The sequence below is a fragment of the Lagopus leucura genome, unplaced genomic scaffold (genome assembly GCF_019238085.1).
Source record: "Lagopus leucura isolate 7727_CA_CO unplaced genomic scaffold, USGS_WTPT01 Super-Scaffold_100021, whole genome shotgun sequence".
NCBI lineage: Eukaryota > Metazoa > Chordata > Aves > Galliformes > Phasianidae > Lagopus > Lagopus leucura.
The window spans coordinates 5,623,135-5,639,443 of NW_024962274.1; the positions used below are offsets into that span (position 1 = coordinate 5,623,135).

A 16,309-nucleotide genomic window follows, 5' to 3' on the forward strand; every position below is an offset into this window, starting at 1 on the left:
TCCCAAGAATCATCTTACCAGCAACCTGAGGCTATATGAATTTTAGAAAATTTGAAGGATTTTTTTGCTGAGAAGTTTGTACCAGTTGCAGTTAGATGTGCACTGTTCTACACAGCTTTTCAAATACTACTTTATTTGCTTAGTTTTCTTCCATTTACTTATACTTTTTGAGAGCTAACGGACAGCAGAAATTTTGAAGAAAAAAAGATATCCATTCCTACTATTGTTACCAGCAGCAAAACAAACAAAAAAACCAGCTAAGAACATAACACAGAACAGATGCTGGCTAAAAGTCCAAGTCGAGTCATTTAATACATTTTTTAATGCCCATGAGAAGGCTACTTTCCTCCTATACACACTGGAACAGACCACCCCCCTCATCTTTTTTTTTTTTTTTTTTTTTTATAAAGCACAAATGGGTAGAAGAACAATTTTTAGCCTGAAATTAACTTTGTTTTAAAGAGGGATGTAAGATCTAGTCTATCAAAATTTTACATCAGTGTAATAAACCAGATGCAATTATAGCTACCAAATCATCACTTCAGACAATACGAAGATGCTTATCCATCAGTTTAAAGCATCTGGACCACACTACTTAGTTCAGGTTATTCAGCAAGGCAGTTTAAGTGGCATACTTCCATGCATCAGCAAAAGCAGCACGGGTGTAAGAGTGATTAAAAAAAAGTAAGGCAGCTGATAGGAACGTCAACTCACTCACCAGTGTTATTTGTGTAATCTCTATTTTGAGAAGGAAAAGAAAGAGCAAAGGAATTGAAAAAGCTTGTGCAAGCATGTAAGATAAAAATGATCTTGGAAATATTTTATACACAGCAAAACCAAAGTCTTGTATGAACTCAAGGATACAGTATTTTTACTCTGCTCCATTTTTAATCACCTCCACTTCTGATTACCCGTGTTAGTATGGAGTTGTGGAACCAGAATGGAAGAAGACACAGAAGGTGTAGACCTCCTGCATTAGGAGTGGATTGTGATCCTAGAAGTCTTAAATTTACTGCAAAGTATGGTGGCTTTAAGAAGTGACCAATATCTAAACTTCCACATCTCTTCCACCACCACCTTATTATTATTTTGTAGGAATCAGCAAGTTCAATTCTTGTTAATTCCAGAAAGGAAGCCAAGACTTGGGAATATCCAAAGAAAACTTAAGATATACTAAATCGGATATCCCAGCAACAGGATTGGATTCCAAAGAACACGGCTGTATTTACTTCAGAATAGCTGAAGAACAGACAGCAACAGCTACAGCTGTAGGGACATCACACTTAAATGTTCTTACAACAATCCCATCCGAAGGATGTGAAGCACAGACAAAGTAGAACTCTGAGGCACAGCTTATTTAAGGCTGCATGTGGAAAGTATTTGAGAATAAAATAAATGTATGAGCACAGCACAAGTAACTCCCAATATGGAGACATTGCCATTCCACATTCCACAATCAACATTTCAGATGGAAAAAACTACTCAGTAGTATCCTGAATCATTCAGCTGTCTAAATTACATAGCATTCCTTGCATCAAAGCTTTTTTGGCATCAAAATACTGTTAGACATTTCCCAAACAGCCGCTTCAGATCTCCTACACGCTTTGAGAAGCATCACAAGAAACAATACTGTTTAGAAAAACTGACAGCATTACTCTTTAATCAAGCTGAAAGACAAATGACTCACAAGAATTACAAAGATGTTAAACTGTCACAGTTCAAAAAAATAGTCTAAATACAGATAAATACATGTAATGGTAATTTTAAAAAGATAAGAGTGCAATTTAATGGTTACCTGAACCTCTGAGTTGGAATCAACAGGTTGAAGCGTAAACCAGTTCTCTTTCCCTGTGTAGTTGCATAGATCTTCTTTTTTGATTGCCACCTTTCCTGCAGGAAAGAGGGAAAGAAAAGCACATGTACCTCAACAGGACTGATTTTTGTTTAAGAATATATATATATATTTTTAAATGATGATGCTATATGAAAAGCTCATAGAAACAAACAACATGAAGCAGAAATAAAGCAGCAAAAGAGTTCATGCAAAGCTAATTAAACTACTTCTGATGAATTATCTTGGATATCACTAATAACAAGGTCAAGTGAAAGCACACACTTGTGGCTGGGTATAACACAACGAAGATTTGAGAGAACAGTAACGGTGCTGAAGAACATTTAAACAGCAATTTGAAGACAGATGCCTTCTGCTCTCCTGACTGCTATTTGGAAGGCTGTTATTATACCCAATTATCTGGCATCCTCGTACAAATTATTTCCTTCCTCAATTCAAGTAACATGCAGTGCACATCCACAGCAGACTCTTAGAGCTTTCACATCAACTTTATATGCAACTAACAGCTGTGATAAAGCCATTTGACAATGAAATTAAACCACCTCCTGTAACTTTTCAGTCATACATGTTTTGTGCAGCCTCTAAGCACTAGGTTTACATGTTGCACTGGCAGAGAAGTCCACTTATAGGTTTAAGAGTTATTCCACAACTACAAAGTCAATTAATTCTTTAGAGCTATAAAAGTAGTGACAGTTACTCAAACACTGCACTGGAACAGAATTGGAGAAAAAAGAATTTCAGAACATACTGAGTAGGAATAAAAAATATCCCATTAGCCTAGAAAAATAAATACACAATTTTAATAATATAATTTAAACTGCAGTATAATAAAGCAAGGAAACAAATCCCATTTTTCAAACTCCAAAGAAATATTTAGGAGCACTATCTACTACGTTTTTGAAAATTCATCTGTTTAACAATTATGCCCATAAAACCACAGATACTGAAAACTGAACGTTATGCAAGACGCAGAGCATCGCAGAGCTTACCTATCCGCAGGTCTTTTTGTAGAACACTTTTATCATAAATGTAGAAGGACAACCACTGGAATGTTCTTGGAATCTCAAAGTAAAACTCTTCTCCAAAATAAGGGCTGATAAGAAAAAAAAAAACATTAAAGTAGAAAGCACTTGGTGTAATTTATAGAGCAGACATTGAAATGCCATATTTTTTATTTTTTTATTTTTTACCACCACAATGTTAATCTGTCATCCAAGCCACCTGCAGCCATTTCATCCAATCACACAGCACAAAAACCCTTTGCATGTGTTCAAGAAACACACAGAAATTAGAGCACACAGAGAAAGTCCCACCTTTGCTGCAATTTCAATTACATTTTCCTGTCTTGAAATCATTTTAGCTGGCTCCCAACCCACCATCCTTAAACAATTTCTGGAGATAGAAAAAGTATATTTTTCTCTTCCGTGCCCAGTTAAATCACAGTAAAACACAACTCAGGAACCAATTCACTAACTGCTAACATGTTGTGCTCTAACCTCTGTCAGGCTTAATGCTCAAAGATTGAGACCTGTTAAAAGAAGCCATAAGCAGAAGAGAACAGTGAAACTGATAGAGGGAAACATTCATCTCAAACCCATAATACTTGTATGTGATGAAACAATCACTGTACTTCTCCACCTACTGAAATCTAATAGAATATTAGAATAAAATAGAAATCTAGTAGAATATTTACAACCATTCATACTGTACCAAACAACAGCAGCAAGTATTTGCAAAGAATTCTATGTAAGAAAAAAAGAAAATATCTGAGTTCCTCCGTATTCCAGAGCCATTTCACATAATGTATTTGGTATCCTTCCATCAAGGGATGCATATGCCCATTAAACTGAAGGAAAAATTATGTACCCAGCCACAGCCAGCACTCAGAAGCTTGCATCTCAGAAGACTGAACAGAACTACAATGCTATTGGTGCCAGTGCAATTTGTGAACTCTGGAAATAAAACACAATCACAAAAAATCTCCTATTTTGGAATGACTGGATTCTTACAGACTTCATACACTGTCATTTGCAGTGCTGTATTATCAGCACAGATGTGCAGCTTTGTGAAATGGATTTTAGCCTCTGCTTCCTCTGTACAGAAAACTACATTTTACTATGCACAATGTACAAGGTAGTTTTCTGCAGAAAAAAGCTGCACAATGACAATTGGATCACAACCAAATTTTTGTTGTTGTTGCTTCCTAGTAAAGTACCTGGCTGACGTTGTACAGTTAAAATACCAGTTTATTCAAGCAGCACAAACATGCTTACACTGGGAACCATTGGTTGATAGTCCAAATAGGATATCATACCTAATCTCCCCTCAAAATAATCAGAGAAAAGCCACCAAATGCTTCATTAAATAAATTAAAAACAGCTGCTAACCATTGTTAAAAAACAAGTGCAAAATCCAGCATTCCAAATTATTCAAGTCTATTCTCAGACTCAATGGTTTTAATTCCAGGAATTCATTATTACACAGATCAGAAGTTAAAATGCCCATTTTGTTCAAACACAGAACTTTCACAACAGACTCCAAAGTGTATGAATCACTACTACACCTCACATTATACTGATACGGAACATAGAAATTCCCACTTGAAAAACCCACTCCTAGTTTTTCAGCTCCTCACTTCTTTTCTTCTCCTCCTCATTTCACACCCAAAAAATTCAGCTCTCTTAGGGAGCCACATTCTTCTTGTCAGCAGCACCACTGCAGCTACAGATCCCTGAGCACTACCTGTAGCAGCAGTGCAGGCTAGAGCAGCCTCCATTTCCTTACTGCTCTTTGACTGTTTACTCAAATTGCATTGACACAATAACACAGCAGGTGAAATGAGGGCTTATTTCTAATTTAGGTCGGTTTCATGATGTGGCTCCTCGACCAGCTACACAAGTAATAGCTGCAGTTAAAACAAAGTTATCGCAACACAAAGTGCAAACAGCAGATGAACGAGCTGGTACTGAGGGAATCTCTGCCACTGACTGAGCTTCAGACAGGAGCAGATGATGACATGCAACTACTGCACATCACTAAGTGGTAACTCCTGATTTTACCAGACCTGCACAACTCTAATGTGCATAACTACAGCCAGAAAGTGATCCTCTGTTGTGGGATGGAGACTATCAGTACAGCTTTCCAGCAGTCTATGTAGCAGCCATATCCCAAGGCTAAGGATAATGAAATTCACCAACACAGCAAAAAAAAAACAAAACAATAATAAAACATCAGTCACTGTCAAACATTAACAGAAAATAATGTGTTGTTTTAATAATGTATTCTGTTAACACATTTCTCCTTACCCAGATTATCACTAATGTATTATGAATCAATTCTTGGATATTCTTTAGCAAAGCATGAGACAGCAAGACCTGTTATTTTATAAATTCAACAGTTACATCAGACAGTTCAATTCTATAGCCTCACATTTGCACAAAGGTCAACTTGGAAAACAAAACCATTTATTTTAAAACAACAATAACCAAAAAGCAATACATACCACAGCCTCCCACCCCCCACCGCCAATTTCCTCATATCTCACCATGGAAATTTGAGGAAGTTCAAACTTATTTGACATTTCCAGGGAAAAAAAATGCAACTTCTTCAAAATCCACAGAAATCCCTTGCAGTGTCAGGAAACATGACTGAGTCATTAGCCATAAACTTCTTCCTATTAATTCATATTTCTTCTATCTCTGAAAACTCATTTGCTTGCAATGATAACTACTTCCACAGATGTGCAACTAGCAGATACTTGTAGAATACGATTTGGATTATACTCAGTTCTTGTTTGCAAGCTAGAATACAGCAACAAAAACAGACTATGAATTACTTCTGAAAAAAAGCCAGTAATATAAAAAAGAAACAAATACCATATTAAAGCTTACTGGAAAGTAATGTATACAGTTTTGAAGCTAACAGAGTGCAGAACTGTCATTTTCCTTCCAGTAGCCCTGGGTTACTACAGTACTCTGGACCAACAGAGTAATAAGCAACAAGATGGTATAATTAAGCTTCCAGAACAAGCAGTAGCCTTCAGAACTATACACATGCTAGTAATACAACAGTAAGCACCCAGCTCTCGCTGCTGCTACCAGCAGATGCCTTACCTTGCTGTACTTCATCAGTTTGTACAGAACCCTATTTGTGTTGTGTATTTAACTTCATACAGACGTCATACAGAAGAGCAAGGACAGTTGCCTACATAGCCAGGAGAGACTAAAAAGCACCTGTAGGCAAAGAGTGCTTCAGAACACTGACTTTCAATTAACAAAATATTCTAGAATTAGGAATATAAATTTAATATCACCTGAAAATCTCTCCATTTGGAGCACTGATTAATACACCGCCAAAAATGTTACTTCATTATAGTGAGATTTTTCTTCTTCCCTCTGAAATACTACTGGCACCATTCTCAAGTTTCAGGTACATTTCAATACTATTAAAAAAATGTAGCTTAATCCAAGGTGATTTCTTTTACTGATGTTTGACTATGCAGTTGCTAGTTCTACTTCATGTGATTCAAGAGCATCAACTTAACAATTCTTTAAAGTGAACATATTTCCCTCCCTTTAAATGGAATATAATTTTACAAAGTGCATAAAAATTAAGTGTAGCAAGTCTTGTTTCTTAGTATATTATCTTCTATGAGTTCAATTATTAATGTAACAGAAATCTGATGGCAAAGCTAAAAAAACTGATTTTATTTTGGAAATCAAACTGTATTTCCAGTTTAATTAGTCAAGTGCAATCAGGAACAAATATTTTGCTCATTCCCCTTGTCTGTATTTCATGTAGTTGGATATAAAAGTAATTTGTTTGTAATTTAACTGGTTGCATGTTTGTGGTGCTTACTTCCCGTGCAGAAGTATAAGGCAACTTTAAAAAGCTGTTTTGAAAAAGAACAACTCCCTTTTTGAATGCACTATTTGAGCACCAAGGCTTTCCTGATCTGGAAACAACCAGCAAAAAAACCAAACAACAAAAAGGAGCACTGATAACAAAACCACAGCAAACAGCAGGAGCATGGGAAAAAAAACCAAAAACGTTTCAAGCAGGCTTTCTGAGTTTTAAGAGGAAGGTTTGATTCCTTCCTCAAATACATTAAACTGTCACTCTGGTCTTCAGAGCAATGCAGCTGCAAGGATGCTTCAGTATGGGTCATCACAGAACTATATTTCAAGACTATTTCAGATATTTTATTGTGACTTTTTGGACTGTTTTTAAAGCTCATAAACCATTGGAGAACCTACAGCTAAGCACTGCTTGGGGAGGCACAGCAAGCTATTCTTGAGAGTACAGGTTGCAGTTCTTGCAACAAGGCTTGCAGGAGGGAACGAGGCCTACTCAGGGGAACATCCTACAGCAAACAAAACTCTTATACATGGAAAAGTTCAAGTTCCTCCATTCTGGAAACAGGTTTTACAAGACAGACACTAAGAGCAGAATTCCACCACTGCACAGTGACTACATGTCAGAAGTAGAAAATGACATGGAAAGCTCAGATGGAGCAAATTTCTTTCCCTTGAATATAACTTGGCAAGGAAAAGAACATTATGCTGCCCAATGGAACAGAACAGAGTAACAGCAGAATGTTTTAGCATGTTCCTTTTTAAAAGCACTGTGGTACCCATAAGCCTCCATTTTATCTTTTTTCCACTATTCTTATGATTTGCACACTGCTGTAACACTTCTGGGTAGTCACCACAAGTCAGTTCTCATTTTAGAGATGAAAAAGCAAAGCCACATACACATCGATACAAATCTTGCTTTTATTCTGGACTTAGACTGTCTTGATTACCACTTCCATGTAAAAAAGAAGGCTTACCTTAAAGATTTTTCAACTACTTGTGTACGAAAAACTTCTTCTTGGTCCAAATTTATGGTACAGAAAAAGTCTCTCATCTTGTTGGGTATCAAATGTTTGGCATCATCTGTAAACAAAAAAGAAACAACTGTAAGTACCGAGGGGAAAAAACAACAGGATGTTACACACACAGAAGTTCTGTAGTTCTAATGGGCATTCAAAGTCTGTCCTTCCACTCAACATGCATTTCCATATTCACTTTCTATTTGTAAGCTCCCTTATGTGCCCAGAAATGTTTATATCCTGTGTGACATGGAAAGATGCTGCCAGGAAGATGACACTGCACTGCCTCACCAGCACTGCTGCCTGCAGCATCTGCACCTCCCCTCTGGCCTGAGCCGGCAGCGCTGAGGCTGAGAAGTTCCAGCCTGGGGCAACCCAGCATTAGCTCCCAAAACAGACAGCCAACTGTCTGAGCTACTGTTTGCTCTGTATTTTCTCCTTAAACAGCTTGGTTGCAGGAAGCTGTCTACTTCATTTTTAACAATGAGCAGCTATTGTTGATTGATGCATTTCCAAAGAGTCAGCTACATGCATTGGTGTTTTTTTTTTTCCCCCTAATGTCTGGCTTGCTAGGGAAAGGGGGGAAAAAAAACAGATCAACTAAATGCAACACATTTAAGAACAAGAAACTTTCCAATGGGAGGAACAATGAGATGTGAGGAACAGATGGATGCTGAGTGTAGGCCACTGCACTAACCTCTGCTGGACACCTGGCAGCCTTTTTGTGAAATAGTTAGTTCTAAGTGGTTACAGCTAAGAATACATCCCCATATTCCATCTGCTTGCCCAGAAGCTCAGTGCTGTAGACACCTCCACAACTTTATGGCAATGCTGTCCACTCGCTTAAGCAGTACGTCCCCTCCGGTGCGTCCTTCTTTGAAGACAGGAATCGGTCCCCTGTCACCTCATATCCTGCTGATAGACACCAGTTTTTTTGATCCTCACTCCAAAGGAAAGAAACTCTTAATGGCTGAGCAGTTCTTCTCTGTCTTATGCCATTTTAATTCTGAACTTTAACACAGGCAACCAGAACTGAATTCTGAATTCTGGACTCAGACTTAGCCAGTAGTTCTGCCAGTCACACTCACTCTTACACTCCTACTGGAGATATCCCTCCCCAGAAAATATGGAATCAAAATTATCTGAACTTCAGATAAAGTACTGAAGTGTAACATGACCATAGCTACATGAATGACTGATTTTCATTACGTACCATGTCTAAATATCACACCACCTCCACCTCCAAAGTCTGCTGCCTGAAGATAGGTTTGTCACACGTCTGTTCCTTTTGAAAAAACTGCAGATAAGCAGCATGTTGAAAAATAAGCTGTACTGTTTACGCTGCTAAGATGTTAAATCATAAGGGCTTTGTTTTCTCTTTTTGCCTAATAGATCAGTGGTGGCCTTTAAGTTTAAGCAAGTCAGTCTGGTATTTAAAAAGCCACAACAGCACTGAGAAGAGCAGGATGGTTCAACAGAGCAGGCTGAGCTGCCCTGCTGCCCTTTGGAAGCCAGGGGTACGTGCACTGGGAAGGCACAGACGCTCCATGTACACTCTGGTAACTCCCCCAGGTAAAGCTCTGCTCTCTGAAGCACCAGGGAGCTTGTCAGCAGTTTGGGTGTGGGAGACAAGGAAGTGTAGGTATTATTTATAAACGTCACCCTCAATGTTGACAGACTGAGGGATAGGTACAGAACCGGTTTTAAATGCCATTAGATTTCAAAATGAAGCTAAACTGAAAGTGACCCGTTAGTGAGATACTGCAGAAAAAAATCAGAGAAGCATGAGATGGAACATCACCTTCAAATAGAAAACTTGTTAAAACTTATGCAAGAGATAACAAAGGGAAATGGACAAGAGGCTATTCATCTCCAGATGGGGTCTGACACTGATGTTTGTAATTGGCAACCATAAACCTTACACTCAGTTACTTCTGGTCAGCATCTTATAATTTTGGTTAATACCCTGAAGGTTCTCCACCCTATTTTAAAACATTTAAGATATAACACTACTTGACTGGCACTGTAAACCACTGTACAGCAGAGACACAAATATTACAAATCCACGTTTTCTTAAAAAAGAAAAAACAAATATTTCTACGTAATCCACATCTTCTTTTTTCACTCTACTACACTGCAGTCCTTCTGTATTAAAAGCCTTCCTACAAAAGAGAAAAGATCTGCACATCTTGATTTGTTTAGTTGAAGGAAGGATGGATTTCTTGAGCAGAGCTTGGGGTGGAAAGGAGTGAGGATCTGCAGCTCACCTATCAGGTAAAGCACACAGCTGTCACATCTTCCCCAAAACCTCTTAACATTTACAATTGGGAGAAAACTTCCAGCTGTACAGATTAAAAATAAAAAATAAAAATTATGTATGAATAACATCAGATATTTGCTTGAATTTTTGGATTTGAGTTTATTCAGCAGATGCACAATTCCGAACAACAACAACAGCAGCAGCAACGTCAAGACATTGTAAGTTCCACAATTCAAAAACATAGAGGGCAAGAAGGCAAGTGAGAGGGATGTCATGGAGATGTACACCAGTGCTTTCCAAATGGGTGTTCAAAAAACACGGGCAGTAAGTTGGTCAGTGAGAACCATCTCAGAAAGCTTTCTTGGGAGACGAGAAAGAGATGCATGTTTACCTGTAGCTGTAGAGCTCTACACAAGGCTTTCCAGTGTCTGTCATTTAAAACTGTACAGCAAGATATTTAAACCTGTGGTTCCAGCAGCGAAACACACAAGTGACTAAAAGCAGCAATAAGGCCAAATCACTTCTTAGCAACTGCATCAACCCAGCAGTTTCGGACACCAGCCTCATTTAGGACAACAGCTATTTTCACACCATACTTCATAGCCAATCTAGTAGCACAAGTACAAAATGCATCACTAATAACAACACTGACCCTTTTATTCTGAAAAGGCAAGTTCATAACTACTGCCAACTAGCTCAGCAACCTCCTTTGGGGAAAAAAGCAAAAAATGACAGTAATAAAGTAACTTTTATCGACTACATAGTTTGGTTTGGATTTTAAAGTACATATAAAGCACTGTTAGGGTTCTCTATGCCACTATGCTGTAAAGCTTGACTTCAAAGTAAGATCAGCTCAAGCCTAAGCAAGAGGGAAAAGCTGTGATTCTAATAAAAGCTCAGTGTTAAAACAACAGGAATTTTGATACACAATATTTAACAAGTTTGAGCTTTGCATGTTACTTTCATGTTGCACATTAGTTGTAACAGCAACTCACTAAATCCCACAGCTGAGACAAACCTTCTTGTCCTGCGCATCATTTCCTCAATAGATACACAGCGTGACGGTAATGCAGACCTAACAGCGTCAAGCACCAGACCCTAAGGAGGGGGTGGGACATCCGTGAGCGCAGTGCTCCCCACACATAAAGGTGCACCGCCTTCAGCTTGCCATCGCTTTCACCAGGTCGTTGACTGTGGCAACATTCAAAGTTACTTTGTAGCTGCAGGCACCATCCAGCACACTTAAATAGGTCAATAAAAGCAGTTTCGAGTGTTTTGAGAAATCCGGGGATTCACCTTCTAATGCCTAACACAATACTTGCGTTCAGTTCACAGAACACAAACTCCCTGAATCGCTGCACTGTCAGCTGCTGACCCAACCCTAAAGACAGCGGTGAGGCACCGGCACCGCTGCCCAGAGAGGTTTCGGATTCCCCATCACTGGAGGTGCTCAAGGCCGGGCTGGAGGGGCCTGGGCAGCCCGAGCTGGTGCCTGGATCTAGCAACCGGCATCCCCGCACATGGCAGGGGAGTAGGAACTCAACCCAATCCATTCTGTGACTCTAGGACAGAAATCAAGAAGCAAAGCAGCATCAGTCAATACATCAGCTTCGACCCGTCTCAAAACCAGCCCGCGTTAGCTCCACGCTACCAGCAAGGTCTGGGGAAGCCTCGCCCGGCCCCGTCTGCCCCACGGGCGCCGCCCGCACCACCGCTGCGGCTCGAGCCCCCCCGGCTTGACGATCTCAGCCCGCCGTCTCGACGGCCGCCTCACTCACTGACGGCAAATCCTCTCCTCCGCACGGCACGGCGTTTAAAAGCACGCCTGGTGCCGCAGCCACGCGCACCGTTCGGCGGTCGCGCACCGCCGTCCCTCGGCCCCCGGCGCACGCCGTAGCGACCGACGTCGTCTCATTCTCAAAAAGGCCGAGGGGCCTCGTGAGAAAGGAGCTGAATGGGCGCGGGGCGAGCCGCAGGAAGCGCTCACATCCTGTTCCTCCGCGCCCCGAGCAGCCGCAGCGCCGTCCCCTCCCGCCGCGTGCTCACCGCCCGGCTTCCCACGGTACGGAACGCGGGGGTATTTTTAGTCAGCGCTTCCTAACCATCAAAATAAAGTCACCGGGCTCTCTCACACACACGCAACACAAAGACGCAGAAGCACCGACGGCCGCTCCAGAACACCCTTCCACCACCGACTTCCTGAACATCGATAGTTTCGCAACCGCCGCTTGACAAACAGCGTGGCGCGGGGCTCGCAGCGCAGGACGTGCCGCTCCCGCCCCGCCGGGCCGCCCTCGCGGCGGCGGACGCCCCCGAGACCCGCGGCGCTCCCGCCGCCCCCGGCACGTGCCGGCCCGCAGCGCGTGGCGCCCCGCCCGCCGCACACAACGCGCTCCCCCCCCCAGCGAGCCGACCCCGCCCCCCCAACCGCGAGGAAGGAGAAGGCGCGGCGGCGGCACCTCGGCCCGGCACGACGCCCGCCCGCCAAATCTTTACGCGGCCGCGCCGCGGCCCGGCCCGCACCGCCCGCACTTACAAATCTTGCCCCGGAGGCTCTGCAGCACCCGCACCTCGTCGCCGCTGTCCTGGGCCGCCATCGCGCCAGCGCCGCCGCCTGCGCACTGCGCGCCAGGGGAGGAGCGAGGAGGAAGGAGCGACCCCAACACCCGCCCTGCACCCGCCCCGCCTTCCCCCGCCCTCGGGGGCCGCCACAGAGAGGCGCGCGGCGGCAGCGCGCATGCGCATTCGGTCCGTGTCCCGGCAGCCCTGGGCGGGTGATGCCGCCCCGCTCTGCCCGCGTTCCGCCCGGCCCTTTGCCGTGTGTGCAGCTTGCGCTGGGCGCTCGCTTGACGGGGCCGCTGTGACTGCCCCCGGGGCTCTGCTCATCTTTGTCCCGTGTGTTACTTTCGCAGGAGACAGAAGTCGTAGCCGAAGCGTGTTGGACTCCCGTACTCGTCACGCTAATAGGGCGTTCTGCAGCCGTCACGGAGCTGCAGCTGCTTCGGTCTTGGTGCGCTGCAGCACTCAGCTCCAGCGCGGGTGCCTGATGGGTTCTGCTGGGCCTCTGCTTGTTCACCTCTGCGTTCACCTCGGGCACTTGGACAGGCTGCCCTGGGAGACGGTGGAGTCACCGTTCCTGGAGGTGTTCAGGTAGATGGCGCTGAGGACGTGATTTAGTGAGCAGTATTAGCAGTAGGCGGATGGCGAGACCAGATGATCTTAGGGGTCTTTTCCAACCTTCATGATTCTGTGGTAGACTACAAGTGCTTCAGCCTACCCTCCTCAAGAATTAATTTTCATTACAGTTTACATTAGTGTTTCCTGAAGCTATGGATCCTAATCTGAAACCCTGCGATCTCACTGCCATCTGGAATGAGCCCTGGTCCCAGCACCTATGACAGGTGTGCCTGGGCTCCACACTCTGCCCAGCTGCAGCCCTGTGTGCAGAATGGTCCAGTGGAACTGCAGCACTGAAGGTGGAGGTGAAGCAGCTCTAGGCTCTGCAGACACACGTTCCGACAAAACCCTGCAGTGGCTGTAGTCCTACAGCAAAGAGGTCATTCAGCTGGTCATCAAGGAAAAGGCTCCTTTAGAAAGTTAGTTAGTAGGGGACTACCGTTTTTCACCTTAGGCTCTTCAGTTTGCTAAAGGAAAACTTAGAAGGTTTCAAGGAAGCGTTTATTATTTGTCTCTAGTTGGAGTCATCTGCTGTAATTCCATGACCGTTCATTTCTCCCACATGAATCTCACTGTTATTATATGCCATAGAGCCCTGTAATTTGGTTGTCAGGCAAACATCAGCCCCATTGCTTGGTGGTTTTCCAGCAGCTGTGAAATTCCCTCTTCATTCCCACACTCCATATCAGGTTAAAGGAAAAGAGATAAATGTGGCAGGAGCGGCTCAGGGGACAATGAGCTGCTTCATCATCCCATAATGTAGGAATTTGTATGCATGCAAAACACAAACTTGCACAAAGACATGAGTTTACATAAGCTGATTTTTACCTGCTAGAAGTGACAGCTTCCTCAATAGCTCAGATTGAGGGATTTGATTATCTACAGTTGGCTTCCAGTAGGTTGTCTGCTCTGTCTGACCTGTGAGTGGTGAACCCAGGCTCAGAGTTGAGAGCTTTGGGATGGAAAACTCCTGATCAGAGAAGGAAGAGGTATGGTTAGCTGTGTTGCAACAATTTTGTAGATATTTTGCATATTTTAGAGATATGTGACTTTAGTTCTTCCATAACACCCTCGAAAGCTGCATGACAGCTGGAGTTCACTGTTTAACTTAATATCACCTTTCTTTGAAGTAACTTTTAATTAGATTTTTAAATAGGACAGAAAAATATATATATGTAGCCAACTTCTGATTTTCTTTGTATAAGTACACATCTCTACTGAGGATTATCCCAATGTGCTCTAAATAATTTAGCTTAAATTTAACTTTAAATGCTGAACTTAAGTTTTTCTAGCTGAAGGGGGAAGTACTTTGAGTACAGAGTTTTCTGTTTTGTTCATATCTTCATATTCTCTGATGCAATTAAGAAACCATGCACATTGGCAGCATTCCCAAGTGCTTGGAAGTGCATTGCGTAAAATACACGATCTGTAACACAAGGACACCATTGGAATTTAATTTTAAGTAAGATCTTTAAAGTTTTGGGTCATCATGAAAACAGGTTTAAGATGTTGCAAAGCATTAAACAGTTTACCTGTCTTCGACTCCTTTAAGGTACCGAACAGGAGATTCTGTTCACCTCAGCAGTGTTCACCATCACTGCACGATGCCAGCAGATGCTGTCACTTCCCTTGAGCTCTGGCGTGTTTCAATTCACTGTTCTGACTTTAACAGAGGGAGTGTTTGGTAACTGTTGCTTAATCTTATAATGAAACATTGGGTAGAAGATACATATCTCTTGTCTGTAGAGATTAAGTATTAATTTAAAAAATGGAGACTTACAGAAAAATAGGAAGAGGTTATTTTAATCAAGCAAAAACAGTTATAATAACTCTCTCTAAAAATAAAATTAGACTCTTTATCAATCCTTAACATCTGCATTTAATATTTTCTTCTAAACAAAAATACAGATGCAGCAAATTACAGTCTTTGACAACGTACAGTATTTACTTTCTCTTACACTTATTTTAATTCTAATTTGGTCATTAATACTTAACTCATTACTTCAATGTGTTACTTGTAGTAAAAGTGCCACAATTGAACTATAAACATGACATTGCCATCTTAAAACTCCTTTGCTATAAACTGTAGATAATATACAGAGTTACAAAGTCATTGTGTTTTTATCAAAATATACAAACCCCCCCCCCCAAACCTAACACAAGCTATCAATATTTTTCTTATGAACTATACAGTTATATAAAATATCTGTAAAATTATCTTTATATGTATAAATATTCTACCTTATTTGCTTTGGTCTATAATTATCATCATACAAGTCCACTTAGAAAATATCTTCGTGTACTTTCTTTGAAACATCATCATACTTTCCTGTGTTTATCCTACTATTATCCTAATTGAAAATGGAACCAAAACTGCTGTGAAACCAAACATTTCTCAAAGGGTTCACAGCGTTCGTCGATGACAGGATAAATAAGTGGACTACATTATTACTTCAATCTATACTGTACTATAATTTCAATTGTAGTTTTATCATACCCAAGCTATAATTTCCTTTAGAATATTTTGGAAAACCAAGTAAACAAATTGTGTACCATATTTGCACATAGAATTGAGGTTCACTGACCATTGTCCAGACTTAAAACATTTTTAACACTTTGTAACAATGAACGTACATAACAAATTGGAAGTGCAGATAGAGTACAACAGAGCCCTGTGATATAATATGCAACTGGTAGACATTTAACCTCTTCAACTTTTTAAACCTCTTCATTTTGGTTAAAATTAACACTATTTTGTGAAAATGTGATTAACTGTACTGTTAATTTCAGTGATGTCTTCTTTCAGAAGCTTACCCTCCTGATTCCTGGTGAATGCAAACTGTGCAGCCAGAAGGCTCACCGTGACATTTTGGTGTGGCAGAAGGGAAGCAGAAAGGCCAGCGTGGCTTCTCCCAGTAACCTGATGCTGGCACTTCTCTGCTCTGGGCCTACTGTGCTTGGACAAGGGACACTGAGATGAAGCTTGCCTGGGGTGAGATGCTGAGACACACAAAGTACTGATATTGCATTTAAGGCACAGGGATGACAAGGAACCCCACAGATTGGCCCTATCCCTGTTATATATGGAAACTGCCCCAGGGATATACCTGGAAGCAAGAATCTGATTTACCTCTTCCTCCCAAAAATC

At 41.7% G+C, this 16,309-nt stretch overlaps 1 protein-coding gene across 1 annotated transcript in view; it reads right to left on the reverse strand.

Moving 5' to 3' along the window:
* RASA2 (RAS p21 protein activator 2) overlaps positions 1 to 12,593 on the reverse strand; it is a 44,908-nt gene extending 32,315 nt beyond the window's left edge. Inside the window, exons 1-4 of the mRNA XM_042878398.1 lie at positions 12,521 to 12,593; positions 7,683 to 7,788; positions 2,842 to 2,945; positions 1,796 to 1,890 (exon numbers count right to left, since the gene is read on the reverse strand). Of these exons, the coding sequence (XP_042734332.1) occupies positions 1,796 to 1,890; positions 2,842 to 2,945; positions 7,683 to 7,788; positions 12,521 to 12,581 (366 nt within the window). The 5' untranslated portion in view covers positions 12,582 to 12,593. The remainder of the gene's footprint in view (positions 1 to 1,795; positions 1,891 to 2,841; positions 2,946 to 7,682; positions 7,789 to 12,520) is intronic.
* Between the last annotated feature and the right edge of the window lie 3,716 nt (positions 12,594 to 16,309).